General features: G+C 57.8%; 1 protein-coding gene across 9 annotated transcripts; it reads right to left on the bottom strand.

The window, feature by feature from the left end:
• Positions 1-84: 84 nt before the first annotated feature.
• Positions 85-24,584, bottom strand: ARHGEF1 (Rho guanine nucleotide exchange factor 1). 9 transcript variants are annotated; one of them, XM_054463318.2, is made up of 30 exons: positions 24,444-24,583; positions 19,633-19,675; positions 19,461-19,547; positions 18,860-18,973; positions 15,602-15,700; positions 15,352-15,394; positions 14,876-15,122; positions 14,422-14,451; positions 13,513-13,612; positions 13,272-13,368; positions 13,158-13,187; positions 12,117-12,254; positions 11,122-11,227; positions 9,453-9,620; positions 9,000-9,145; positions 5,535-5,681; positions 5,212-5,294; positions 4,909-5,034; positions 4,676-4,790; positions 4,168-4,268; positions 3,789-3,866; positions 3,466-3,541; positions 3,193-3,360; positions 2,541-2,628; positions 2,315-2,401; positions 1,708-1,775; positions 1,510-1,596; positions 918-1,081; positions 735-835; positions 391-431 (listed from the first exon to the last, which is right to left on the bottom strand). In XM_054463318.2, exons 2-29 carry the CDS (start codon positions 19,654-19,656, stop codon positions 752-754), a joined length of 2,901 nt encoding a protein of 966 aa, XP_054319293.1. In that variant the 5' UTR covers positions 19,657-19,675; positions 24,444-24,583; the 3' UTR covers positions 391-431; positions 735-751. The 9 variants fall into 9 exon arrangements, with proteins under 9 accessions (XP_054319289.2, XP_054319291.2, XP_063514061.1 ...); XM_054463314.2 differs by lacking the exon at positions 918-1,081 and having other exon boundaries at positions 85-431; positions 24,444-24,584; XM_054463316.2 differs by lacking the exons at positions 918-1,081; positions 24,444-24,583 and adding an exon at positions 23,239-23,681 and having other exon boundaries at positions 85-431.
• Positions 24,585-25,991: the final 1,407 nt, after the last annotated feature.

Genomic DNA, 25,991 nt, shown 5'->3' with positions numbered 1-25,991 from the left:
GACCCAGGAAGTCAATGCCAGACAGTCACAGAGAGTTCCAGACGCCACGCCAGGCCCCACCCCGCCATCACACACACAGATCTCTTCTTAGATAATATATATTAAAAAATAAACCTCCAATTCAGGGTATAAAAACAGAGCGAAGGCACTTGGGGGTGGGGGGTGGAGGGGTGGCCCCCACAGGCAATACTGAGATGGCCCGGGTCACCGTGGTGCCCTCCGGAATGAAGCCCTGAGTCCCCCAAGCAGAGGGCAGGAGGGAGAGATGGCGGAGGCTCATGCAGGGCCAGTAACCCCAGCTGGGCCCCTCCTAGGCGTGGCCCACAGCTCCCTCTCCTCAGGCCCTCGGGGTGTGAGATGCTGCGGCAGCTGTGTGGGTGGGGGTGGTCCCTCACGTCCTCTCCCCCATTCCTCTTCTTCTTGCAAAAGGCCTGGGGGATGTAGGAGAAGAGGGGAGATGGGGAGAGATGGAGAGAGAGACAGGGAGAGACAGACACAGAGACAAGACAGGGAGAACAGAGAGAGAAGGGGAGGTGGGGAGAGGCAGGCGGGCACAGAGACAGAGAAACAGAGATTATCAGAAACAGAGACATAGAGATGAGAAACACGAGGTGGAGTGGGGAGAGTCAGAAAAGACAAAGAGGGAGATGGACAGAAGGGGCTGTAGGGATGCGAGCTCTGGAGGGGGACCCTCCTTTCAGGACAGCGCCCTGGCCCCCAGGTCCCCCACTCACCTTCCTGGGCGGGAACCTCAAGTGCAGCCAGGCTGGGGTACAGAGTTCCCCCCAAGCTGAGACAGGAGGGGTCTCAGGCGGCAAAATTCCTCCTCCAACTCCTGGTGGGGTGGGGGTCATGGATGAGGGGGGCCCCTTCCTTCCCCGGCCCACTCAGGGCACCCCTGGCCCGTCCCGCCCCACCTCCAGCTGCTTCATGGTCTCCTCCAAGCTGAGCAGGTTCTCCTGGATTTCTTGGGTCCGTGCTGGGCTCAGGGGGCCGCCCCCTGGGACCCCATCCCCATCTCGAGGAGGCCCCGCCCCATTGTCTTCCTCCGCCGGAAACAGAAGCTGCTTCAGGGACAGCACTGGCCAGGGGCAAGGGGGGCGGAGTCAGGAGACCGGGGGCTGGGCTGGGATTTGGGATGGGGGATTCCAAAGGGGATGTGTAGGGGCTGGAGGTGAGGGTGGGTGCTAGGCCAGGCTGAGCAGATGGGGTTCGGGGATCCAAAGGGAGGTGAAGAAATGAGGCTGGGTTTAGGGTTGGGACAGGGCGGGAAGGTACTGAAGACAGAGATGTGTTCAGGAAGAGGCTAAATATAGAGTCAAGGAAGGGATGGTGGCTGCAGAAGAGGGACGTGGGCACCCAGGACAGTGGTGCAGGCCGGGTGGGTTGGAGCATTTGTTTTCTGGCAGCTGGGCGTAAGGACATTTTTGACGGGGAGAGCCTTGTTCTAGTTGGAACAGAGGCACTGTTTGGGCTGGTGGCCACCCTGGAGGGGCAGGGCTGGGCTACCTTTCCGAAGGGCCGTGGCAGCGAGCTGGCCCTCGGGGCCTGGTCTGCAGAAGGGCAGGAGGTCACTGAGGATTCTCTCTGTCCGGGCTGGGTGGGGGAACAGGGAGGGAGCTCAGATCCTGCCGGGCCTCCTGTGGATGCCTCTCTTCACCCGGCAGCCCCAACCCGGCCCCTCACCCAGCATCCCTCTGGTCTCACCATCAGCCGGAGACGTCTCTCGGCCACCATTGCCGTTCTCAGAGCTGCTGAGGAGGGGTTCTCGGGTGCTGAGGGGAGGAAGTGCTGGGTGACCCCACACCCCTGGCCCTGGGGGGCCGCAGGGGCAGGGAGACAGAGAGCTGGAGGTGGGGAGGCAGGGAGGTCCGGAGACAGAGACAGAGGTCGAGGCCGGGAGACAGGGAGACAGAGAGGCCCAGACAATGGAAGACATAGAGGCCTGGAGACAGGAGACAGATGGGGCAGTGGTGGGGTCGGCACACGTGCACACATACACACATGCATGCACACGCTCACACACGCACACACATGCATATACACACACCATACACGCACACACATGCACACACACCATACACGCACACACATGCATATACACACACCATACATGCACACACATGCACACGCACACATGCATGCATACACACACTATACATGCACGCACAGTCACATACTTGCGTACAGACACACATGCATTCACACATGTGCATGCTCACATAGAGACGCTTCTGGAGTTGTGGAGGGAAGCCTGCCCCCCCTTCCGGCCCCACTCCCTGAACCTCCAGCTCTCTCCATGGCCCCCCCTCACCTGCTCGGGCTGGGCCGGGGCTTAGGGCGAGAGGCAGGGGCAGGGACTTTCAGGGATCCGGCAGTCTCAGTGATGAGGGCACACCAGCTGGGGAGAAAGGCCAAACCCCTGGGCAGTCAGAGCCCCCAGACCCTATGCCAGGGCCTCCCCATAGCCCTCCTGTCCCCGGGAACCCAGAGACCTGGGCGTCCTCAACCCACACTCAGAACTCAGACCCCCCCCTCACTTTTTCCGCTCCGACACAGTCTGTGCCACCAGCTCGTATATCTGGGCCTCCTGGTCCCAGGTGAAAAGGACGTAGAAGGCTTTGTGATCTGCAGGGAGAGGGGGAGATGGGGCTCAGAGCCCAGGTCCCCCCAGTGCCTGCCCCTCCCTGAGCACAAGCTGGAGAAGTCACCCACAGTGGTGGCGCTCTCAGGGATCCCATGGCTCAACTCGCCACTCACTGTCTGCTAATATCCAGGGCCCGATGTGTCCTCCTGAGCCCCACCTGTCACACCTCCTTATGGAATCAGGCAAGTACCCCGGCTTACCTAACAAAACCCTCCAGCCACTCCCACCCTCCAGCCGCTTCCAGTGTTTGTGGCCCTGGTGCAACTTCCTAGCAGTGTGTTTACAAATCCCTCCTCACTGGACTCCTGGCCTTTCTTCTCGTTGTTTACACAAGACACGCCTCTGTGCAAACACCTGCAGCACTTCCTACCTCACTTATAAACCCACTAGGCCTGGTCCTGCCCTGCCCACCTCCACCCACTTCTCAACCTCTTTGCTAGAATGCTGGCTCCCTGGCTCTCTAGAGGGTTCTGCTCCCCACTCCACAGGCAGCTCTGCCCAAAAGAGACATCCTCTGCCCTGGGTCACGCAGTGGCTGCGCTCACCGGTGGCCACCTCGCGGGTCATGGCTGAGGTGAGCCGCAGCACGGGCCGCAGCATGGTCTTGCCGTCGGGCGTGGGCGTCAGTGTCCGGCTATGGGACTTGAGCAGCAGCCGCTCGTCCTGGCGCTGGAGCAGCAGCAGCAGGTCGTCCAGCAGCAGCACATGCACCTCTATGGGGCGAGCAGTGCTCACACGGCGTGGCCCCGTACGACCCCCTCCCCGCCCCTGGCTCACTGCCCCCACACCTTGCACTAGGCAGCTGCCCTGGCACTCACCCACAGCCTTGTCCTTAGTCACCCGCCACGTCAGTGGGCCCTCGTGGACCAATTTCTTCTTGGTGATGTCCAGGTTCTGGGGCAGGAGGGGGTGATGGTTCATGCAGGTTGGCAGGGGGTGATTGGGGTTGGTGGGGAGGGGAAGGGCAGGGCAGTGACCGGGGATGACCACAGGCTGGGGATCATGGGATTGGCATGAGGTGGGGGCCAGAGCTCTCGCTTCCTGGGTGTATTATGGGATGGGCAGGACAGGCTGGGGGCTGTATCACAGAATCCCCTGGGTCAAGGAGTGGGGGGGGGGAGGCAGGAGGGTACGGTCACACCTTGAACTCGCTCAGCATGGGGTCGCTGCTCTGCCGAAGGTGGGACAAGTCCAGGCGCCGCTGATAGTCCTTGAGCCTCTGGGGCAGAGACGGGAGCATTATGGGGACAAGCTAAGGGCTGGGGCTGACCTGCAGTGACCCACATTGGTAAGATGAGAGCCAAGACCAACTTCTGATGGGGGCAAGCTGAGGGTTGGGCCTGACCTCCAATGACCCTGAGAGGGAGGTGCTGAGGGCCAAGCCAAGCCCTGGACACACAGTGACCCTTGAGGGAGACAAGCCAAGGGGTGGGGTATGACTTCTGGACAGGCTGAGGTAGGGTCCACCCCCTGCTCTCACACCACCCACTGTCCCGGGTGTGGGCCCAGCCCAGGCTCACCAGCAGATCCTCCATGTCACGCACGGCTTGGTTGACGTGGTGTAGAATTTCCCGGCAGCACTCGGCTGCCAGCTCCACTTTCTCCCGTTCCTTGGGCTCTTCTGCAGGCAAGGGAGAGAGCAGCTCTGGTAAACCCCTGCCCTGGAGGCTCCAGATTGGGCAGCCAAGGTTAGACAAAGGACAGCTGGCAGGGCATGGTGGCTCATGCCTGTAATCCAAGCACTTTGGGAGGCTGAGGCGGGAGGATCTCTTGAGACCAGGAGTTCAAAGCCAGCCTGGGCAACATGGCGAGACCCCGTCTCTAAAAAAAAACTAAAAAAATTAGCTGGGCATGGTGCTGTGCCCTTGGGGTCCCAGCTACTCGGGGAGCTGAGGTGGGAGGATGGCTAGATCCTGGGAGGTTGCAGCTGCAGTGAGCTGTGATGGTATCACTGATGAAAATGGGTGAGAAAAAAATTGTAAAAAAAAAAGAGGAGAGCCGAGGCCCAGAGATCCGGGCCCGCGGTACCTGTGTTCTGCCCGATGCTCTGCAGGAGCAGGGGGTACTTGGTCAGCCGCTGCATCTCCGTGGGGATCATGTCCTTCAGCTGCAGGCGGCGGCACCGCGGGCGGCTCTCAGCTTCCTGCGGGAAACGTGCTGGCGTTGCGATGGCCCAGGCTTTGGGCTCACCCCAGGGCGCAGGCACCTAGGAGTCCCAGGCCCCTCCTCCCTGGGAAGCTGGAGTCCAGACCCCACCTCACCTGCACGAAGGCACAGAACCGAGGGTCCTTGCGTTGCTTGGCTTTGAGCTGCTCTAAGGCAAACGACTGGCGGCTGCAGAAGCGGGAGGAGATTTTCTGGAACCAGGAGCCCTCAGTACCATCAAACTACAGCGAGATTCAGGCCAGGCAGGTGTCTCAGTGGGGATGGGCAAGAACAGGGATTAAAGTACGACAGGCTGGAAGTCCAGACCCTGGGACTGGAGTAGGGTGGGCTCAGGACCCACCCCCGGGCCTGGATTCCAGGTGTCTAGCTGGGAGGAGCGGGAGGGCTGGGCATCTCACCCGGGCCAGCAGCACGTCTCCGATCTCCTCGATGAGGTAGCCACTCTCCTGCCTCCGCTTCATCAGGCGATCGAGGAACAGGGCTATGGGGGCAGGAGGAAAGGGGTGCTCCACCAGGGCCTGGAAGATGCTGTGCGGGGCCTGCTGCGGCGTGGTGGGGGTAGGGCTGCAGGTGTGTCTGTGTCTGATCCTCGGGACCGGATGGCGTATCTGCCCCCACCCCATGTGAACCCTGGGGTTCGCAAGCAGGTTGAACCCAGGGCTAGAACAGAGCTGCCCGTGGGGCAGTGGGGTACACAGAGGGACCCTGGCTCTGCACTCACAATGCACCTCGATGAGCTCGTCCAGGCTGGGGAAGATGTTCTGCAGCTCCTCCAAGGGGAAGAAGAGGCCTTCTGCCATGGGCTGGAAGAAGAGGTCGTGCAGCACCCGCAGCATGCGCACATGGGCCGCCTCTGTCACCAACAACTCTGCAGGGCCACCAAAGCAGGAAGCACGTTGGGGAGGGTGCAGACTAGGGGGCATGACCTCATGGGCAGGCTAGAGGAATGAGGCAGAGCAGGGAGGAAAGCTTCCTAGAAGTTGGTGGGAAAAAACTCTCTCTGGCTAGCCATGGTGGTTCACACTTGTAATCCCAGCACTTTGGGAGGCCAAGGCAGGAGGATTGCTTGAACCCAGGAGTCCAAGATCAGCCTGGGCAACATGGTGAAACCCTATTTCTACCAAAAATTTAAAAAAGAAAAAAAATTAGCCCAGGCGTATTGGTGTGTGCCTGTAGTCCCAGCTACTTGGGAGGCTCAAGTGGGAGGATCCCTTGAGCCCAGGAGGTTGAGGCTGCAGTGAGCTATGATGGCATTACTGCACCCCAGCTCAGGCAACAGAGCGAGACCTTGTCTCAAAACAAAATGGCTGGGCACAGTGGCTCACGCCTATAATCCCAGCATTTTGGGAGGCCGAGGCAGGTGGATCATAAGGTCAGGAGTTCGAGACCAGCCTGGCCAACATGGTGAAACCCCATCTCTACTAAAAAAATACAAAAATTAGCCAGGTGTGGGGGCGGGCTATTGTAGTCCCAGCTACTTGGGAGGCTGAGGCAGGAGAATCGCTTGAACCCGGGAGGCGGAGGTTGTACTGAGCGGAGATCATACCACTGCACTCCACCCTGGTGACAGAGCGAGACTCCGTCTCAAAAAAACAAAACAAAACAAACAAATAAAAAAAAACCTCTCCGGGTGGAGTCATTTGCCTTCTTAAATAGCCACTGAGGGGCCGGGTGCAGTGGCTCATGCCTGTAATCCCAGCACTTTGGGAGGCTGAGGCGGGCAGATCACGAGGTCAAGAGATCGAGACCATCCTGGCCAACATGGTGAAACCCCGTCTCTACTAAAAATACAAAAATTAGCCGGGAGTGGTGGCGGGCGCCTGTAGTTCCAGTTACTCAGGAGGTTGAGGCAGGACAATCACTTGAACCTGGGAGGCGGAGGTTGCAGTGAGCCGAGATTGCGCCACTGCACTCCAGCCTGGGCGACAGAGTGAGATCGTCTCAAAAAAAAAAAAAAGCCAGTGAGGATTCCTCAACCCATCGCCTTTCCCTTTTTGCTGTGGCAGCCAGCCAGAGTGACCAATGGTCCCCATTTGCCTGCCTGGGCTTTCAGTGATAAAACTGTGAATATCCTGAGCAAATGGGGACAAGCTAGTCATCCCACCCGCCAGCAAGCTTGCAGCTGTGTTTAGTGTCTAACCATCAAGCCACATTATACAGTGGTTGACAGCCTCAGATCCAGGGACCCCCACATCCCCAGAGGGCATATGTGTGAGTTTCAGGGGCCCTAGAAGTCCCGAGACTAAAAGCATGATTTTGTATATTATGCATATTCTTTCTAGGGAAAGAAATTGCTATCCTGTCCAACGTGATAGTCACCAGCCACGTACAACTCTTTACATTTTCGTTAATTGAAATGAAATTTTAAGTCAGTGCTCAGTTGTATTTAGTGCTTTGTTTTTTGTTTTTTGTTTTTTTTTTTTTTTTTTTTTGAGGCAGAGTCTTGCTCTGTCACCTAGATTGGAGTGTGGTGGAGTGATCTGGGTTCATTGCAACCTCCACCTCCTGCTTCCTAGGTTCAAGCAATTCTCCTAGCTTGCCCTCCCAAATATCTGGGATTACAGGCATGCGCCACTATGCTCGGCTAACTTTTGTATGTTTAGTAGAGACAGGGTTTCACCATGTTGGCCAGGCTGGTCTCGAACTCCTGACCTCAAGTGATCTGCTCACCTTGGCTTCCCAAAGTGCTGGGATCACAGGCGTGAGCCACTGTGCCCGGCCTAGTGCATTTCAAGTGCTCACCAGCCATAGGTGGCCGGTGGTCCCTATGGTGAGCAGTACAAATAAAGCACATTTCCACCTTCCACAAAGTCCTAATGGATAGCACATGGCTCATGTTTTTGTTTTTTTTTATTATTTTTATCATGTCCTTAGAAGGATCTGTGACCCAAAAAGTACTCAACTACTCCCCTAAAATTTTTGAATAAGTATCTTTTTCACTATGAAGTAATCTGTAAATAAGCTTTTAATCAAGTCCAAAAGCTTTCTCTTGGGCCAGGCACAGTGGCTCACGCCTGTAATCCCAGCACTTTGGGAGGTTGAGGCGGGCGTTCGAGACCAGCCTGACCAACATGGAGAAACCCCGTCTCTATTAAAAATACAAAATTAGCCGGGCGTGGTGGCACATGCCTGTAATCCCAGCTACTCAGGAGGCTGAGGCAGGAGAATCACTTGAACCTGGGAGGCGGAGGTTGCGGTGAGCCGAGATCGTGCCATTGCACTCCAGCCTGGGCAACAAGAGCAAAACTCTGTCTTAAAAAAAAAAAAAAAAGCTTTCTCTTTTTGCCACCAACCTCCCCAGCCACCACACAATTAGCACAGGAGAAAAGGAAAAAGACAAAAATGATACACTCATCATCTCTCCACGCAGAAGCAAGCACTGCTAATATACTGATCATTCTCCCAAACTTTCCCCTGTGGGGATCTTTTCTCCCCTAAGCAATTAAGATCAAACTAGCAACAACAATCTCATTAAAATACTCTTCCTTGACTGGGCCTGGTGGCTCACACTTGTAATCCCAGGACTTTGGGAGGCTGAGGTAGGAGGATCACTTGAGCCCAAGAGTTCGAGACCAGCCTGGCCAACATGGCGAAACCCCATCTCTATAAAGAATACAAAAATTAGCCAGGCATGGTGGTGCATGCCTGTTCAGCTACTCGGGAGGCTGAGGTGGGAGGATCAGTTGAGCCTGGGAGGGTAAGGCTGCAGTGAGCCGTGATTGTGCCACGGTGCTCCAGCCTGAGAGACCGACTGAGACTCTGCCTCAAATAAAAATAAAAAAAAAATAAAATAAAATGCTCTTCCTCTGTGCTCAGCACTATGCTAAACATTTCACACAAATCATCTCATCTTCATGACAATATCGGAGGTAGGAACTATCAATGCCCACATTTCACAAGCAAGGAAATAAAGGCTTGCACCAGAAATGCAGTGTTTTTAACATCAGCCCTGTCTTGCACTACTAGAAATTTTTGGAAATGTCCCTTCCACAGTGGCATTCACATTCCATCAAAATGCTCTGTGTTGAAACAATCTGAACTTGGAACAAGAGGGAATTTGAAGCTGCCTTCAAGTTCTCCCTATGGTAAATGACACCAAGATGAACATCTCTCTGCACCTGTCTTTGCCTTTGCCAGAGCTGGACTGTGTCCTTGGCCACAGTGGGGTGACGGGGACAGTACTCACCGCTGATGACCTCCTGCCGCTTCACCTGGCTCTTGGGCAGGCTGTGCAGGGTATCTGGGGGGACGAGTTCCCGCCAGCCGGGAGGCTCTTCTGGTTCAAGCTCCAGTCCCGACCGCCCTGGCTCCCCCTCATCTCCAGGCTCAGGGCTGTGGACAGAGGCCTTGTTAGGGCCCCAGCTTGGGCCATCCCAAGAAGCAGCCTTCAACCTCTTAGAGCGTTCAACCCCGGTCAGTGGCCTTGGCATTCGATGCCCCCAGGGTGGCCCGTGCAGCAGACACTAGAGTCCCCAGATCTGTAGAAGCATTCTACCTCCTCCTCCTCCAAGGTCTGTGGCCACAGTTGGCCTCGATGACCTCAGTCCCCAACACCCATTCCTCTGTGTCTCTGACAACAATCCCTCCCTGATTCTCCAGGCTGCCTTAGTGGATGGGGGAAGGGAGAGGGTTGACATACGTGGCTCGTCGGGCAGGGCCAAGCACTGCCGTGGCGGAACTGGGGTCCATGTCCACGTCGCTCCGGGAGCGGCCCCCACCCCGGCCCTTAGCCCCGAGGCTGCCCCGGGAAGGCCGGCGGCGGTCACTCACCCGCAGGCTCTCTGAGCGCCCCAGACGCCCTGATAGCCTGGACCCCGAGGCCAAGGACAGAGTCAGGCAGAGGCCGGGGACAGAGACAAGGAGAGACCAAGACAAGAACAGAGACGAAGAGAAACCAGGACAGGGACAGAGACGGGGAGAGACCAGGGCAGGGACAGAGATGGGGAGAGGCCAGGGCAGGGACAGAGATTGGGGAGAAACGAGGACAGGGACAGAGATTGGGGAGAGACGAGGACAGGGACAGAGATGGGAGAGACCAGGACAGGGACAGAGATTGGGGAGAGACGAGGACAGGGACAGAGATGGGGAGAGGCCAGGGCAGGGACAGAGATGGGAGAGACCAGGACAGGGACAGAGACGGGGAGAGACCAGGACAGGGACAGAGACGGGGAGAGACCAGGACAGGGACAGAGACAGGGAGAGACCAGGACCGGGGCAGGGGTGACCAGGACAGGGATCAAACATGCAACAGAAGAGAGGAGTGAGTCAGAGGAGTGGTGGGATTTTAGGGGCACTGGGGTAGTGGGGGGTCTTGGGGGAGCGGGGATACTGAAATTTGATGGGGGAAGGGATGGGGAACCCAGGATGGAGCATAGGACTGACCCCCTCCCTTCCCTGAGGCAGGGGGATGGCAACAGAGGGGGTGTTTATGGGGTGGGGAGGATTTCCATACTTAGCTCTTCAACTGGGAGGGTGATGTCCCCACCCACCCCTCACAGGGAGTGAAGGGGAGGGAGTGGCCATAGGGAGAGGGGAGGGGCTGGGAGAAATGGGGGAGGGGCTAGCCCTTCCCCCGCCCAGGGCCCAAGCACCCACCTCTTCCACCTTCTGGGGAGAGAGGGGCACAGGGTCAGAGGTGGGCCCAGATGGAACCCGACCCACCTCCCCGCACCCACCAAAGGGTCCCCAAAGCAGCGGCACAAGGACGGGCAGGAGGCAAGGCCTGCCCCCCAGCTGTAAGGGGGGACAGGGCCCCCGGGGCACAGAGCAGAGGGGTGGGGGGTTGAGGGACGGGCACCAGGAGGCAGGAGCGAGGCAGGGGGTGGGGGCAGGGGGCAGGGGGGCTTGAAAGAGAAGGGGAGGAAGGGCTGAAAAAATGAAAAGTGGCAGGGAGATCGGAGGGGGATGGAAGGTGGGGAAAGAAAACCCAGGTGAGAGAGGAGGGGGGAGGTGAGAGAGGAGGGGGGAGGTGAGAGAGGAGGGGGGAGGTGAGAGAGGAGGGGGAAATAAAGGAGATGGAAGGAGTGGTGGAGAGGAAGGGAGGAGGAGAAAGATTAGTGAAAAAAGGAAAGAGAGGAAGGAGCAGAGGAAAAAGGAAGGATAAAAGGAAAGGGGGGCAATGAGGAAGCAGGAGGGAGATGAGAAAAGGAAAGAAGAAGGGAGAGGAATGGCGAGACCCAGAGAGCAGCAGAGGAGCAGGGGGAGCGAGAGCCTGGGACAGGCAGGCGCAGATGGCAGCGGCGACCCTGCACCCACCCACCAGCGCCCAGTAAGCCACGCCCCCCGCCCCTGCACCCCAGCCTGGGCACCTCTCGGTTTCGGCCCCCTCATCGGTACTCTCTGGGGGCGCCAGGGACTCCAGGCTCATTGGACCCTGCGGGGATGAGTCCCCCAGCTCCAGGGGGGCGTCGGCACCTGTGGGGTAGAGGGAGCAGGGCTGGCTGGAAGGCCTCTGAGGCCATGAGATCCACACTCTGGGGGCCTGGAAATGCGGGGGCTAAAGCTATCCAGTGCCCGGCAGAAATCACATGGCTGCTCTGTACTTTAGCATGGGACAGACAGATGTTAAGACCTCTGAGAACATGGCCACTGGGGCAGGAGCAAGAAGATGCAACAGAAGTGGGTGCCCCTGTGTGTCCTGGGTGGATGGGGACCCCAGGCCTAGCAAATAGGTCACAAACATCTCTCCCACCCAACCAGACTGCAGCCCGCTGAGGTCGGGAGGGCCCTGGATTCCATGCTGCCTCCACGTCCATTCATCCTCCCCACCCTCTCACACTCCTTTAGAGAAAAGCAAACGGAGGCTAAGAAAGGGGAGTCATATCCAAGATACTAAATAAACACAAGCAGTCAGCAGAGCCGGTGTGTGAGCCCTGGCCTGGCCATGCAGAGATCCAAGGGCCTGAGGCCACAGAGGTGTAAGGATGGTGAGGGATGAAGCTCATGGGGCTGGCGGGCTCCCCACCTAGGGGGCCAGCAATGCAGCTCAGAGGGTGGACTGGCCATGTACTCAAGGAAGGTTCTGGAAAATGAAGGGTTGATGGAAAACGTAGTCCAAGGGGGTGGGAGACACAGCACCAGCAGAGAGGTCAGAGCCTGGAAGGAAAGCTGTGGAAAGGGCAAACTGAGGGAAGGGGAAAGTTATGAATGACAGTGGTGACCAGGAGCAGGGAGGAGTGGACGCTGAGAGCAAAGGGGAGGTGTTGCTGGGGAATGGCTTCTATCTGGGGGTGCCAAGGGGGCAGGCAGCACTCCCACCCTGGATCCTGGGGCCTCACGGAGCCCTGGCCCAGGAAACTCTCACCTGGTTCCCGGTCTGTGCTGTCCAGGGACAGAGGGTGCAGAGAGACTCCAGGGCTGTCCTGCCCAGGAGCCCCGACATTCCGGTCCCGAGAGGGCATCCCCAGGCCTCCCTTCCGGTCTGTAGCACCTGGCTTCTCAGCTGGGGAGACAGTGAGGTAGAAAGAGGGAGATAAGAGAACAGTAACTCAAATCCACAACCGCCAGGGGATGCAAGAGGCTGTGCTCAGGCCCTTCCCCACCATGACAAGGAGCCCCTTCCTCCCTCAGACCCAGGAGCCCCCATCCCCTCCTCCCTCAGACCCAGGAGTCCAGGCCCCCAGCCCCTCCTCCCTCAGACCCAGAGGTCCAGGCCCCAGGCCTTCCTCCCTCAGACCCAGGAACTCCCTCAGCCCCTCCTCCCTCAGACCCAGGGGTCTAGGCCCAGCCCTTCCTCACTCAGACCTAAGAGTCCGAGTCTGAGACCCTCCTCCCTCAGACCCAGGGATCCAGGCCCAATCCCTCCTACCTCAGACCCAGGGGTCCAAGCCCCAGGCCTCTCTCCCTCAGACCCAGGAGCTCCCCCAGCCCTTCCTCCCTCAGAGCCAGGGGTCCAGGCCCAGTCCCTCCTCCTTCAGACCCAGGGGTCCAAGCCCAGCCCTTCCTCCCTCAGACCCAGGAACTCCCCCAACCCCTCCTCCCTCAGAGCCAGGGGTCCAGGCCCAGCCCCTCCTCCCTCAGACCCAGGAGCTCCCCCAGCCCCTCCTCCCTCAGACTCAGGGGTCCAGGCCCCTAGCCCTTCCTCCCTCAGAACCAGGAGTCTGAGCCCCCAGCCCCTCCTCCTTCAGCAGTGCAGCCCAGCAGTGCAGCCCAGTCCTTCCTCCCTCAGACCCAGGGGTCCAGGCCCAGCCCTTCCTCCTTCAGACCCAGGAACTCCCCCAGCCCCTCCTCCCTCAGAGCCAGGGGTCCAGGCCCAGCCCCTCCTCCCTCAGAACCAGGAGTCCAGGTCCCCAGCCCTCTCCCACACAGGCCCCCAGTATGGATGCTCTGGCTACAGGTCCATTACCATCAACCTCTGCTTTGAGGTGTCGAAAATCTGGAATTGAAATGAGAGAGAATGAGACAGTGAGTGGGAACAGCTGGGGAAGACAGGGGAGGGCAGAGGCCAGAGCTGCCTTACCCTGGGGCTCTCCCCGGTTCCAGCGGGCGGCATCCAGGATGCTGCTCAGCCCCTTCTTGGTCTTGGCAGGCTCGTCCGACCGCCGGTTCCCCATCACCTGTGAGAGGACGGGGAGGAAGACCAGGCTGAGCATCTCTGAGACGACAACAAAGCAGAATTTGACACTAGGTGTCCAGAGTCATGAGGCTCCCAGGGCATCTCTGGAGAGGAAAGGGTCAGGACGGGGCACTGAGGGAAGCACCTTTTTCCGGAAGAAGTTCCTCCCCGACTTCTTGTCTCCACTCTTCGTTCGCACCCCAAGGTGGCGCATGTACAGGCCAATGGCGTTGACCACGGCAGCACTGTAGGGAAGGGACAGTGAGGGCTCAACACACACAAAGACACACACAAAGACACACACACACACACACACACACACACACACACACACACACACACACACAGTCCCTAGAGGCAGAGGCCCCGCCTTCCCATCCTGACCCCACAACTACTTCCTGTGAGACTCTGAGGAGAGATGAGAGGGTTCAAAAGGACAAGGGCAAGGGCTGTTACCCAATGCCCAGGACCCAGGTGTCCAGGCCCCCAGCCTCCTCCTCTCTCAGACCCAGGAGTCCAGGCCCCCAGCCTCCTCCTCTCTCAGACCCAGGAGTCCAGGCCCCCCATCCTCCTCCTCCCTCAGACACAGGAGTCCAGGCCCCCAGCACCTTCCTCCCTCAGACACAGGAGTCCAGGCCCCCAGCCCCCTCCTCCCTCAGACCCAGGCGTCCAGGCCCCCCAGCCTCCTCCTCCCTCAGACCCAGGCGTCCAGGCCCCCCAGCCTCCTCCTCCCTCAGACCCAGGCGTCCAGGCCCCCCAGCCTCCTCCTCCCTCAGACCCAGGCGTCCAGGCCCCCCAGCCTCCTCCTCCCTCAGACCCAGGTGTCCAGGCCCCCAGCCTCCTCCTCCCTCAGACCCAGGAGTCCAGACCCCCAGCCTCCTCCTCCCTCAGACCCAGGAGTCCAGGGCCCCAGCCTCCTCCTCCCTCAGACCCAGGAGTCCAGGGCCCCAGCCTCCTCCTCCCTCAGACCCAGGAATCCAGGCCCCCAGCCCCCTCCTCCCTCAAACCCAGGAGGCCGCACGCCTCTCCCTGCCACCCTCCCTGCCCCCCTCACCTCTTTTCTTCGTCGGTAGAGATGGTATGTCTGTAGGAGGAAAAGAGATGTTTGTGACATATTTGCTAGGCCTGGGGTCCCCATCCACCCAGGATACATCTCAGGGTTGCTGTCCTGGGATAGGCAGGGGGAAGAGAAACAGAGAGGGGACACTGCGGAAGGGATCCGGAAGGACCGTCACAAGAGGGAGGGAGGTCTCTCATCCAGGAGGACGGGATCCAAGTGCCAGATCATGGACAAGACCCAGAAATGACAAGGGAACCCCAAAGCTGAAAAGGGAAGACTTGGATTCAAGGTGAGCTAAAACACCAGGGCAGAGGAAGACCCCCAGTGCCAAGAAATGAACTCTGACCCTGAAGAGGGAACCTGCAAACGGGATGGAACATGCCAGAGGTAGCACGGGTGCCCTGGTGCTGGGGAGGGGCGACGCTCCCACCAGGGCTGGCCCACTCACTGCATCTCCTCCAGGTGCATGAGCAGCCGCTCTGCCACGTGCCGCTCCCGGGCCTCGTAGCTGGCTCGGTCCCGCCCAACCCAAGCCTCCAGCTGGGCCAGCTCCTGCTCCCAGGGCGTCATGCCCATGAGCCGCTTGGAGCGGAAGTCCTCCAGCTGCCGGCCCACGGCTGTCTGCTGGCTTTGCACCACCTCCTGCACGAACCGCCGCTGGACATCTTCGGAGATGAGGTCAGCCCTAGTGCGGTCTGCAGGGACACACATGGGGGCTAGGGTCCAGCTCCCTGGTGGCTTGGACCACGGTCCCCACCCACCCTTGGACTCCAACAGCCACACGTCCTGAGGCCGCTGACAAGAAGGAATGAATGAATCTCGGCTGTCCGAGCAGAGCATGGGAGTGCTGCCTCCCTCCCCTTGGCCTCCTGGGAGGTGTGGTCCCCGCTAGACACCTCTCCCTCATCCCATCCTTCTCCTTACCAAGTTCAAAGGCGACGTTGGGAGGGACTGGCACCCGCAGAACCTGCTCAAGAGAGAGAATGGGGTGAAGAGGAGGACTTGGTGTGCTGAGATGCAGGCCGGGAGGACTGCCAGGAACCCCGGTCTAAGCGAGGGTACTGGGGAAGGCCTGGGTCAGCAGCTGCCCTCAGGGCAGAGGTTGGGGACCGCATGGTGACTCTGCAGGCCCAAACAGGGATTGCGGGGTTGGGGCAGCTTGAAGGTCTCTCACCGCTGTCTTCTCCAGGAAGCTGTGGTAGAAGTCCAGGAAGGCCTTCTTGGCCTCCTTGGGGCCCAGTGAGCCCAGCATGTCGGCATGCAGACAGCAAAGCTGGGGGAGACACACAGCATGACTCTCCGCTCCCTCACTCTGCCTCAAACCACACTCTCCCTTTGAAAAGGGCCTTCCCCACCTCCTGGCCACCCCATGGCTGTGGGACTCAACTGCCACCTCCTCTGGGAAGCACTCCCTGACTTCCACCCCTAACGCCAGGCCCTGGGTTCTCCTGCAGGCTCTCTGGGGCTGCCATGAGCATTTTCTAATTTTCCATCCTGTGATATGGTCCTTTGTGGTTCTTCATCATGGTCTCCTCCCGGCAATAATGACAACAACTGCTACTACTGTCTATACTGACGGCTTAGTGTATACCAGACGCTGCTCTACACCCTCTACATGCATTAACGTGTTCAATCATAGGGACCGTCATTATCTCCATTTTACGGATGAGAAAACTGGAGCTCAAGAAGTTTATTCAAGCTTAGTTGCACAGCTAGGCCGGGCATGGTGGCTCACACCTGTAATCCCAGCACTTTGGGAGGCCAAGGCAGGTGGATCACATGAGGTCAGGAATTTGTGACCAGCCTGGCCAACATGGTGAAACCCTGTCTCTACTAAAAATAAAAAAATTAGCCGGGTGTGGTGGTGGGCACTTGTAATCCCAGCTACTCAGGAGGCTGAGGCAGGGAGAACTGCTTGAACCCAGGAGATGGAGGTTGCAGTGAGTGGAGATTGTGCCACTGCACTCCAGCCTGGGTGACATAGAGCGAGACTGTTTCATAAATAAATAAATAAATAAAACCCCAAATCACACAGCTACTAAGTGGCAAAGTTAGAATTCGAATCCAGGCAGCCTGTCTCCACTACACTCCACTGCCTGGAAAGACTGTGAGTAGCTTAAGGGTTTGTGTGTGTTGAGGGGTGTTGTAGGTTGATCCGTCTGTGTCCCAGATGGTGCCTTGTGCATACTGAGGGCTTGGAAAGAACAGGTGGACAAGTGGGGCTCACTCTGTCATTCATCAAGCATTTCCTGAGTGCCAGCCCCTGTGCTGGGTGACAGTGGGGACTCCAACCTGTCCTGGCTCCTGGGGGCTCTCATCTGGGAAATGAACTCACTCCAATGGGAGTGGGACTTTTTCTCCTTTTTCTTTTTTGAGATGGAGTCTCGCTCTGTCACCCATGCTGGAGTGCAGTGGCATGATCACGGCTCACTGCAACCTCCTCCTGGGTTCAAGCGATTCTCCTGCCTCAGCCTCTGGAGTAGCTTGGATTACAGGTGCACACCACCATGCCTGGCTAATTTTTTTTTTTTTTCGCCTAGGCTGGAGTGCAATGGTGCAATCTCGGCTCATTGCAACCTCCACCTCCCAAGTTCAAGTGATTCTCCTGCCTCAGCCTCCGGAGTAGCTGGGATTACAGGTGTGTACCACTGTGCCCGGCTAATTTTTGTATTTTAGTAGAGATGGGATTTCACCATGTTGGCCAGGCTGGTCTTGAACTCCTGACGTCAGGTGATCTACCTGCCTCAGCCTCCCAAAGTGCTGGGATTATATGCGTGAGTCACCGCGCCTGGCCAATTTTCATATTTTTAGTAGAGACGGGGTTTTACCATGTTGGCCAGGCTGGTCTCGAACTTCTGATCTCATATGATCTACCCACCTCAGCCTCCAAAGTTCTGGGATTATAGGTATGAGCCACCATGCCCGGCCCCACCTTTTTTTTTTTTTTTTTTTTCAAGACAGAGTCTCACTCTTGTCACCCAGGCTGGAGTGCAGTGGTGCAATCACTGCAGCCTCAACCTCCCAGGCTCAAGCTATCCTCCTGCCTCAGCCTCCCAAAATGTTGGGACTACAGTCATGAACCACCAGGCCGGGTCCTCCTTCTCCACTTTAAACAGTTTTAACACATCTATATCCACTCTCCACACCCCCCAAATATAGCAAAATTCTAAGAGAGGCCAATAGGAAGCTGCCCAGGGGACCGCAGCTATCTCTGATCAGCTCCCCACAAGCTGATGAGGTGAGGGAGCTATGCGAGAATAAACCTCAAAATGCCCAGAGCCCGCCGGGGTCACCTCAGGCAAGTCCCTGACCCTCTCTAGGCCTCAGTTTCCACATCTGTAAAAGAACATGGTAGTCAGCACGATCCCTGGGCTGATGTCCACAATCTGGTGTTCTAGAAACCCCAAGGCTTGAATGGGGGACCCCCTTGCTCAGAGGGCCAGAGTCTCCATGCATGTGATTGTGGGGGGAACCACTCTTCTGGAAAGAGAATGTAGACAGGGGAAAGATGCAATTTCCTAATTTTCTGCATATCTGATGGTTTGGCGTCAGGATGACCAGCCTCTGGTTTTGCAGCTGACATGTTCTTCTTTCTGCATGCCTCGGGCACTTCTCCCGACTCTTTCCATCGGTTTCCTTGTTTTCTGGAGGGGTCCACTATGCATGTCCACATGGTGCAGTGCCCTGGCTGTCCTCAACTCCTATCCTGTGCTGGGCTGGACTGGGTCTTCTTGGGACGAGACCCTTGTCTACAGATCCCCTGCCAGCCAGCTCTGTGGCCTCTCCCTTTCTGAATCACCTGCTGGATTTTCTAGACTCTGCGGGTGTTTCTGGATGGCACGGTTGTCCATCCACATCTCCCAGGTATCTTCTGCCTCATCTGGAGGCTTCTGGATCCACAATTGTGTGGTCTGCCTTGTGAGCTGTGTGTGGTGGTTTTCTTGTTTCCGGATCAGGGCCTGCTGTGCGCCCTAGACCTGGGATGGCTAACAGCTTCTTTCTCCCAACCATTAACCGTGAATGACTGCGTGCTGGCATCTGCCGAGAAGGCTTTGGAGAGGAGGATTTGGTCCCCTAGAGTCCACGGAAGGGCGCTGCCACAGGCTGATGGGGGGCGCTGCCACAGGCACAGAGTGGGATGGGATGTGGTTTCTGCCAGGCTGCTGGACTCTCTGTGGCTCTGCGGGGTCCTGCCGTGTGTACCCTGCCCGCTGCGCACTGAGATCTACGCTGGGCACTTGTAAGCCTGTTGAGGTCACGTGGCATGCTTTCTGGCTCTTGTCTAAAGCATTCTCTCTTTCTAGATCTGGAACTCTGTGTTCTAGATCTACTTTTCCAGACCCTCCAGGCACTAGCTCGCTGGTTTAATTCGCTAACAGCTGTGCCTGTCCCAGCCCCACTCCTCCCTGTGCCCACCCAGCCCTGCCCTCACCAGGGGTCCTGGCTCAAACTGCAGGGCCACGTGCTGCAGGAGGGCCATGAGGTGGGCTGGGCGCCGCTTCACCTGCTCCAGGCTCTGGAACTGGCTGTTTTGCTCTTCTGAGTTCTGGGGGTGCAGGAAGGGGTGAGTACAATGGGGAGAAGAGGAGGGGCCTTAGGGTTGACCCTAACCCATTCCTAGCACTTCACAAGGGATCCAAGCCAGGGTTAGCTCCTGGGAAGTGGGGAGTGGTGACAGTGTCCACAAAATAATGGTGACAGCAAGGGCAGGTGGTCAGGGAGAATGGATGAGACTTAATATTATAATGGTGGATGATGAGGACGGAAATTAGGAGAGAAGAAATTGGGGTCCATGCTGGGAGAGGAGAGAGCAACGATAAGAAATGGGGTTAAGAGTAAGAAGGGTGGGCGTCTATGCTGCTGTGTGGGCTCCGAGTATGGGGCCGGCAAGGTGAGGAAGGAGGTACCAGGGAGATGAGACGATGAGACAGACCGTGGGAAGAGGCCAAGAAGACAGCATCTGCGGGTGGGAGGGGACCTGGGGCGGGACACTGAGCCTGGGACAGAGCTTTTCCACCCTATCTCCCACTCACTGTCTCCAGCTCGTTCTCAAAATCCTCATCCTCAGCCCCAATGATGCTGACGGGAACCAGGCCAGGCCGGGAGGGGCCTGGGGAGGCCTGTGGAAAGGGAGGGCAGCTTCAGTCCACAGGACTCCCCACCCACAGCCCCAGAGTCCCCTCACCCCTTGCTCTGTCCACTCACCGCCCCTCGGGCGACGTCTTCCATCTCCCTGGGCTCTGCAGGGCTGGGGGAAGAGGAGGGGCTGCGGTTAGGAGGGTGGGAGGAGGCGGCCCAGGGTGGTTACTCACAGATTCCTGGCCCAGGTGTGAAGGTGAGTAAACAGCCTCCCCCATCCCAGCCTCCGCAGCTCAATGGGGCCTCTGTGTGGCCACAAAGAGCCCTTCAGAGACCCGCCAGGGGGCGGGAGCCCAGGGACGGAAGCCTTGCGGGGGCAGGCGCTGGAGGCTCAGGAGCCTGGGTCCATGGGAAGGCTGAGTCTGACAGCCTGCAATCTGGGGTCCCTAATGCCCTAATGGAAGAGGGGGCTGGGGGCCTGGACTCCCAGGTTGGAGGGACCAGGGGCCTGGGGGCTAATTCCTGAGGGCACAGCCCAGAGGCAAGCGGGGATGGGAAGGTTAGAGGAGAGGCGTGAGAGAAGTGGGGTGCAGGGGTCTCCTCTGGTCTGTGACAGGCCTGGGGCAGGATGTTGCCTTGGAACCCACCAGCCCCACTTCCTGTGACAGGAAGTCATAATGGCAAACCCCCAACCCCCAACTCTCCACATAAGAAAACAAAACTCAGAACCCTCCTCCCTCAGGGACTGGGAGTCCCCAAACCCAGAAGTTCTTCTTTCCCCCAGGGACCTCATCTCTTCCCAGGCTTCCAGTCCCAGAAAACAAGTGATGGGGCCTCAGACAGCCCATCTCCAAGGTGCGTCTGTCCCCTCCACCCTACGTGCGCCTTGGTCTGTCCGCAGCCAGCTCTCCTTGGCTGTCTGTCCCTTGAATCTGTCTCATGTCTTGGTCTCTTTTCACCCTGTTTCCTGATTTTTCTCCTTCCCTTCCTCCAGAACTGTCTCATTTTCCCCACCATCCCTGCCTCTCCTCCCTCCATCTCTCCCTCTCAGGGGGACACCCCCTTCCTGCTTCTGTAGCTCCTTCTGTCCTGTCCCTGTCCCTGTGCCTCTGTCCTCCCACATCTGGTTTCTGCAACCACCATCCTCACACCTCTCTGAGTCACGATCTCATGTGCTGTCTCTCATCTCTCTCCATCCCTTTTTCTCCCCCATCTCTTGCTGTCTTTCCCATCTTTGTCTCTCCTTGAGTCTCCACTTCTCTCTGAGTCTTTCCACCGACATCTTCTGTGTCCTTAATTAGTCTGACTAATGCCACGGAGCCCGTGTCAGGCGGGAAGGAGCTGTGGAAAGAGGGGTGGGGTGGACCAGTGGCGGGGCTCCCCACAGCCCAAAGCTATTTATAACCCAAGCCAGCAGAGACCCGCCCTTCTCCTGCTTTATGAGCCTCCTCCCTAGCTCCCCAGTAAATGGTAACCAGGATTTTGATGATTAAACAATGATGCTTTCTGGAGTGTCCAAATGCCACCTTGTGGGTCCACCTGGGGAAGGCATCATTTTTATTATTTCCCACAAAGTGTATCTGTCCAATATCTAAGCTTGGGCAATTCAAGATTCAAGTACTGTTAAACATTCACTTTAATAAATTTGCAAACTGGCCAGGCGAGGTGGTTCATGCCTGTAACCCCAGCACTTTGGGAGGCCAAGGTGGGAAGATTGCTTGAGCTCAGGAGTTTGAGACCAGCCTGGGCAACACAGTGAGACCCTGTCTCACTATGAAACATGGCCACGGACGTGGAGGGTGCATGCTCATCCCACTCAGAGGTAGAAACGCTCAACTGAGGCAGGGAGATTTAAAAAAGGCAAAGGAGGGGATACTCATTATCTCTGCAAGTGCTTGGTGCCAGGTCTGGAACTGTGCACTTGCCAAGTTCTTATCTCCTTATTCCTTATCACAATAATAATGAAATGACAGCTGACACATAAGAGACACTTAGTATGTGCCAGGCATGGCATCGCTGGTTTACAGGTAATAACTCATTTAATCCTCTCGGTGACTCCAAGAGATCATTATTATTCTCATCTCCATTTAACAAAGAAGGAAACTGAGGCACAGCTCATAAGAGGCAGAACCAGGACTCAGACCTAGGCAGTCGGGCTACAGAGTTTATGCATTTGGTGGACGCAGTGGCTCACACCTGTAATCCCAGCACTTTGGGAGACCAAGGCAGGTGGATCACTTGAGCTCAGGAGTTCGAGACCAGCCTAGCTAACATGGTGAAACCCCCATCTCTACAAAAGATAGCCAGGTGTGGTGGTTCATGCCTGTAGTCACAGCTACTTGGGAGGCTAAGATGAGAGGATCGCTTGAGCCCAGGAGGCAGAGGTTGCAGTGAGCCAAGATTGTGCCACTGCCCTCCAGCCTGGGCGACAGAGTGAGACCTTGTCTTAAAATAAAATAGGCCAGGCGTGGTGACTGTCGCCTGTAATCCCAGCACTTTGGGAGACCAAGGCGGGCGGATCACGAAGTCAAGAGATCGACACCATCCTGGCCAACATAGTGAAACCCTGTCTCTACTAAAAATACAAAAATTAGCTGGGTGTGGTGGCGCGAGCCTGTAGTCCCAGCTACTCGGGAGGCTGAGGCAGGAGAATCGCTTGAATCCGGGAGGCGGAGGTTGCAGTGAGCTGAGATCGCGCCACTGCACTCCAGCCTGGTGACAGAAGTGAGACTTTGTCTCAAAAATAAATAAATAAATAAATAAATAAGACAAAATGAAGCAGGAGCATTGCTTCAGAGCATGGGGAGCCCCCACCCTATCCTTCAGAAACTAAAATCTGAACCAAAGCTCTGAGACACATCACGTCTTCTTATGGATGCCTGGAAAAGTCCAGGGTATGTGGTCACTATGGCCTAGGCAGGAGTGCAAGTTGGATACAGCTGCTCCACAGAGGCCTGGGGGTTGGAGATGATGGAGGCGAGGAGTGTCGCCTGTTTAGGAGGAGGGGTTTGGGGGAGTCCCACAAAGGCTGGAGAATTATAGGTGAAGCTGTCAGAGAATAGATGGATCTATAGGCAACTGACAAGACCTGGGGGGTCCAGCAGAGGGAGCACTGTGTGCATGGGGCGCTGGGGGGTTAGGGCTGGTTTAGAAGGTCCATGGGTTGGTTGGGGTGCTACATGGGTGTTGAGTTCTATGGAGGACTCAGGGTCTATAAGGTGTTAAGCAGGTGACTCAGGGTCTCCAAGAACTTCTGGGAGCCTTAAAGAACCTAAAAGACTCCTTGGAATGTGTAACTCCCCAGATTCTATTTGACACGCAGTGGGTCTAAAGGATCCAGGGATCATACAGGATCATGATTCTATAGGGACAGCTGCCAGTCTGTGGAACCTCTGGAGACTTAAAAGGGGCTCAGAATTCCATAGGGGTGCGTGGTGGGTCCCGAGACCCATGGTCTACAGAGCCCCGGATTCTAGGGGATGCCACTGATCTATGAGGACCCACGTCTATAAGAAGCCAGTTCTCCATGGGGGGCTGGCAGGAACCTGGAGGGTCTGTAAGACTTTATACGGAATGTGGCGGGTCTACACGAGACCCAAATCTTACATGGACGTGGCGGGTCTTACGCGGGCCCTAAATCCTACGGGGGACGTGGCAGTGTGCACGGCCAGGGATGCCGGGGAGGACGTGCAGAGTCAGGGTCTGACACCCGCTGGGGACCGCGTCCCTCACCTGCTCCAGGTGGAAAGAGAAGCCACCGCCGCCACCGGAACCGGAGCCTCCGCGCGCCGGCTCCGCACTCTCCCCACCCCTGCCGCCGCGTCGCTCTAGCCGCCCTGAGTCCACCTTTGCGCCCAGCTCCACTCCTCCTGTCAGCCGCTCTAGCCCGGCTCCTGCAGGGCTCCGGCCCCGACGACTCTACTCCTCCCGCCGGCCGCTCTAGCGCTGCACTGCGCCACGCAGGCCAGATAGGGCCGCTCTGGCCTGTCTTGGAGGGCCGGCGTTTCCGTATCTCGACTGCCCCCGTCACTCTCCGGGCCCCGCCCCGCGCCCGGAGGTGCAGATGGGTCCAACTCCTCCCGAGTTCAATCCGAGATCTCCTAGTCACCCCGGCGCTGAGCACTCGGACCGCGGACTGGGGCTCCCCGTTCTATTAGTCTCCCCACTTAGGGGACCCGCTGAATTTCCAACGCTCGTACATCAATCCCCTCCGTCCCCCACCCCCACCCCCCTTCCTTTGGAACTGGAAAAACAATAGTCTTGAGTTCCAGCACAACTTTCCCTCTGACATGCAGTGTAATCTGCAAAAAGTAATGACTTCTCTGCAGGCCTCAGTCTTCCCATCTGTACAATGGGAGAAGGCCTCCAGCTCTCTCCCTACACCTGTCTCCCACGGTATAATTAATGACCTAGAAAAGAGCTTTCCGAAAACTCTTTCAAATGCACTCTGCAACTTTCAGCTTCACAGCGGCCCTCGTCGTTGTTGTTATTGTTGTTTTCCTTTTTTAGGTGGCCCTAAAGCATGCGGGGGTTGGAGGATGGCGCTTTGCGGAAAGCACGTGCGAGTTCAAATCCCAACTCCACACTGTCTCACGATGTGCGTTCCCTGGGACGAGTCGGTTTGGCTCCCCGGGCCTCGGTTTCCCCACCCGTACAATGGGAGTGATCGTCCGTTCTCCACTGAGCAGGTGGGAGGCCTTGGCCCCAGCCTCGCACCGTTCGTCCCCACCTATGGGGCACTCGTCAAGTGTGAGTTCTCCCCTCTTTGCTCCCTTTGACAGATGGGGAAACTGAGGCCTGAGGAGGGGTGGCCGCTGGTTCCGTGGGGTCCGAAGGGGGCCCCTCCGCTGCCGGCAGCGCCCCAGCCCCTCCCTCCTCCTCCCCACTTCCCCCAGCAGCCGAGGGGAGGAGGCCGGGCGGGGCCGGGGACCGAGTACCTGGTGTCCGCGCGGAGGTGACCGGCGGGGAGCCCGAGGTCGGGCTCGGCGATCCCGGGCCCTGGGTCCCGGCTCCCGCTTCCTGGCTCTGGCGGGGCAGGAAGTCGGGGCGTTTTTCCGGAGGCCCCCGCCCCGCTGCCCCTCCCCGCTTCCTGCCCGCGCCCCGCGCCCGCCCGGCACCTCCGCTTCCTTCCCCTTCTCGCCGCTTGCCCGCCCCTCCTTTCCCCGCTGCGCCCGGGTCCCTGCGGGCAACGGCCCCGCCCCAGCCGTGCCCGAGCTCTCCCCGGCTTTGTCCATCGGTCCGTCCGCCGGGCGCGGGCTCCGTGGGGCTCGCATCTCCCGGCTGGGGTCACCTCCCCGGAGGTGCTGGGGGGCAAGCCCTGCTCCCCGTGCGCCCTAGACCGAGCCACGACCTCCCCGGCTTTCCGCGTCTGTGGTTCTCTTGGTCTTGCGCCCTTCCTTCGCCTCTGTGGGTGTGCTCCCGCCTGCGTCTGCGTCCCCTTCTCTGTCCCTCTCTCTTTCTCTGTTGGGGTCTTTCCCTCCTTGGCCTCCACCTCTCCTCTCTGTCCCTCCATCACTTTCTCCCCGAAAGCCCTTCTCTACCCTCTCCAGCTCTCTCTCTATCTTTCTGCATCTCCGTCTCAGTCTCTGTCATTTCCCCAGCTGTTGCTGTGCCTGGGCCTCTTCGTGCCCATTTTCGGTTGCCCCTTCTCCCTTCTGTCTCTTCCTTTCCTTCTCGCTCTGTCTCTGTCCCTCTTTCTCTCCACGTTCCTGTCTCTCTCCCGGATTCCCAGGGTCTCATCATCTCTTCCTTCCCTTGCTCGTCCCCTTCATGATCCCTGGGTCTCAGCCTCTCTCCTCTCCCTTTCTCAGGAAATCCGTGTCTCTGTGCCTCTGTCATTGCCCCTGGATCTCCCTGCTATCCCCAGGTTAGGACCACAGACCCTCCAAAATGCCCCTTCTGTAAGTCAACCCATCGGGAAAAGGCTGCAGTCTGAATTCTGTACTAGCCCCAACCCACAAGATAGTCTCTGTGTTTCCAAGGCTTAAATACGCATAAAGTGGCTCACGCCTGTAATCCCAGCATTTTGGGAGGCCGAAGCATGGTGGATCACTTGAGGTCAGGAGTTCGAGACCAGCCTGGCCAACATGGCGAAACCCTGTCTCTACTAAAACAAAAATTAGCTGGGCGTGGTGGCACATGCCTGTCATCCCAGCTACTCGGGAGCCTGAGGTACAAGAATCGCTTGAGGTGGAGGTTGAAGTGGGCTGAGATTGCGCCACTGCACTCCAGCCTGGGTGACAGAGTCAGACTCTGCCTCAAAAAAAAAAAAAAAAAAAAAAAGCGGCCGGGTGTGGTGGCAGGCGCCTGTAATCCCAGCTACTTGGGAGGCTGAGGCAGGAGAATCGCTTGAACCCAGGAGGCAGAGGTTGCAGTGAGCACTCCAACCTGGGCGACAGAGTGAGAATCTGTCTCAAAAAAAAAAAAAGCGTAAATAATTTGGTAGCCACAGCTATCTTGATCTTGTCCCCTTCTTGCTTAAGGAC

Source organism: Pongo pygmaeus, chromosome 20 (assembly GCF_028885625.2).
Source record: "Pongo pygmaeus isolate AG05252 chromosome 20, NHGRI_mPonPyg2-v2.0_pri, whole genome shotgun sequence".
Taxonomy (NCBI): Eukaryota; Metazoa; Chordata; class Mammalia; order Primates; family Hominidae; genus Pongo; species Pongo pygmaeus.
Note: the sequence above shows the minus strand (reverse complement) of the source record. Positions and strands in the feature narration are given on the sequence as shown.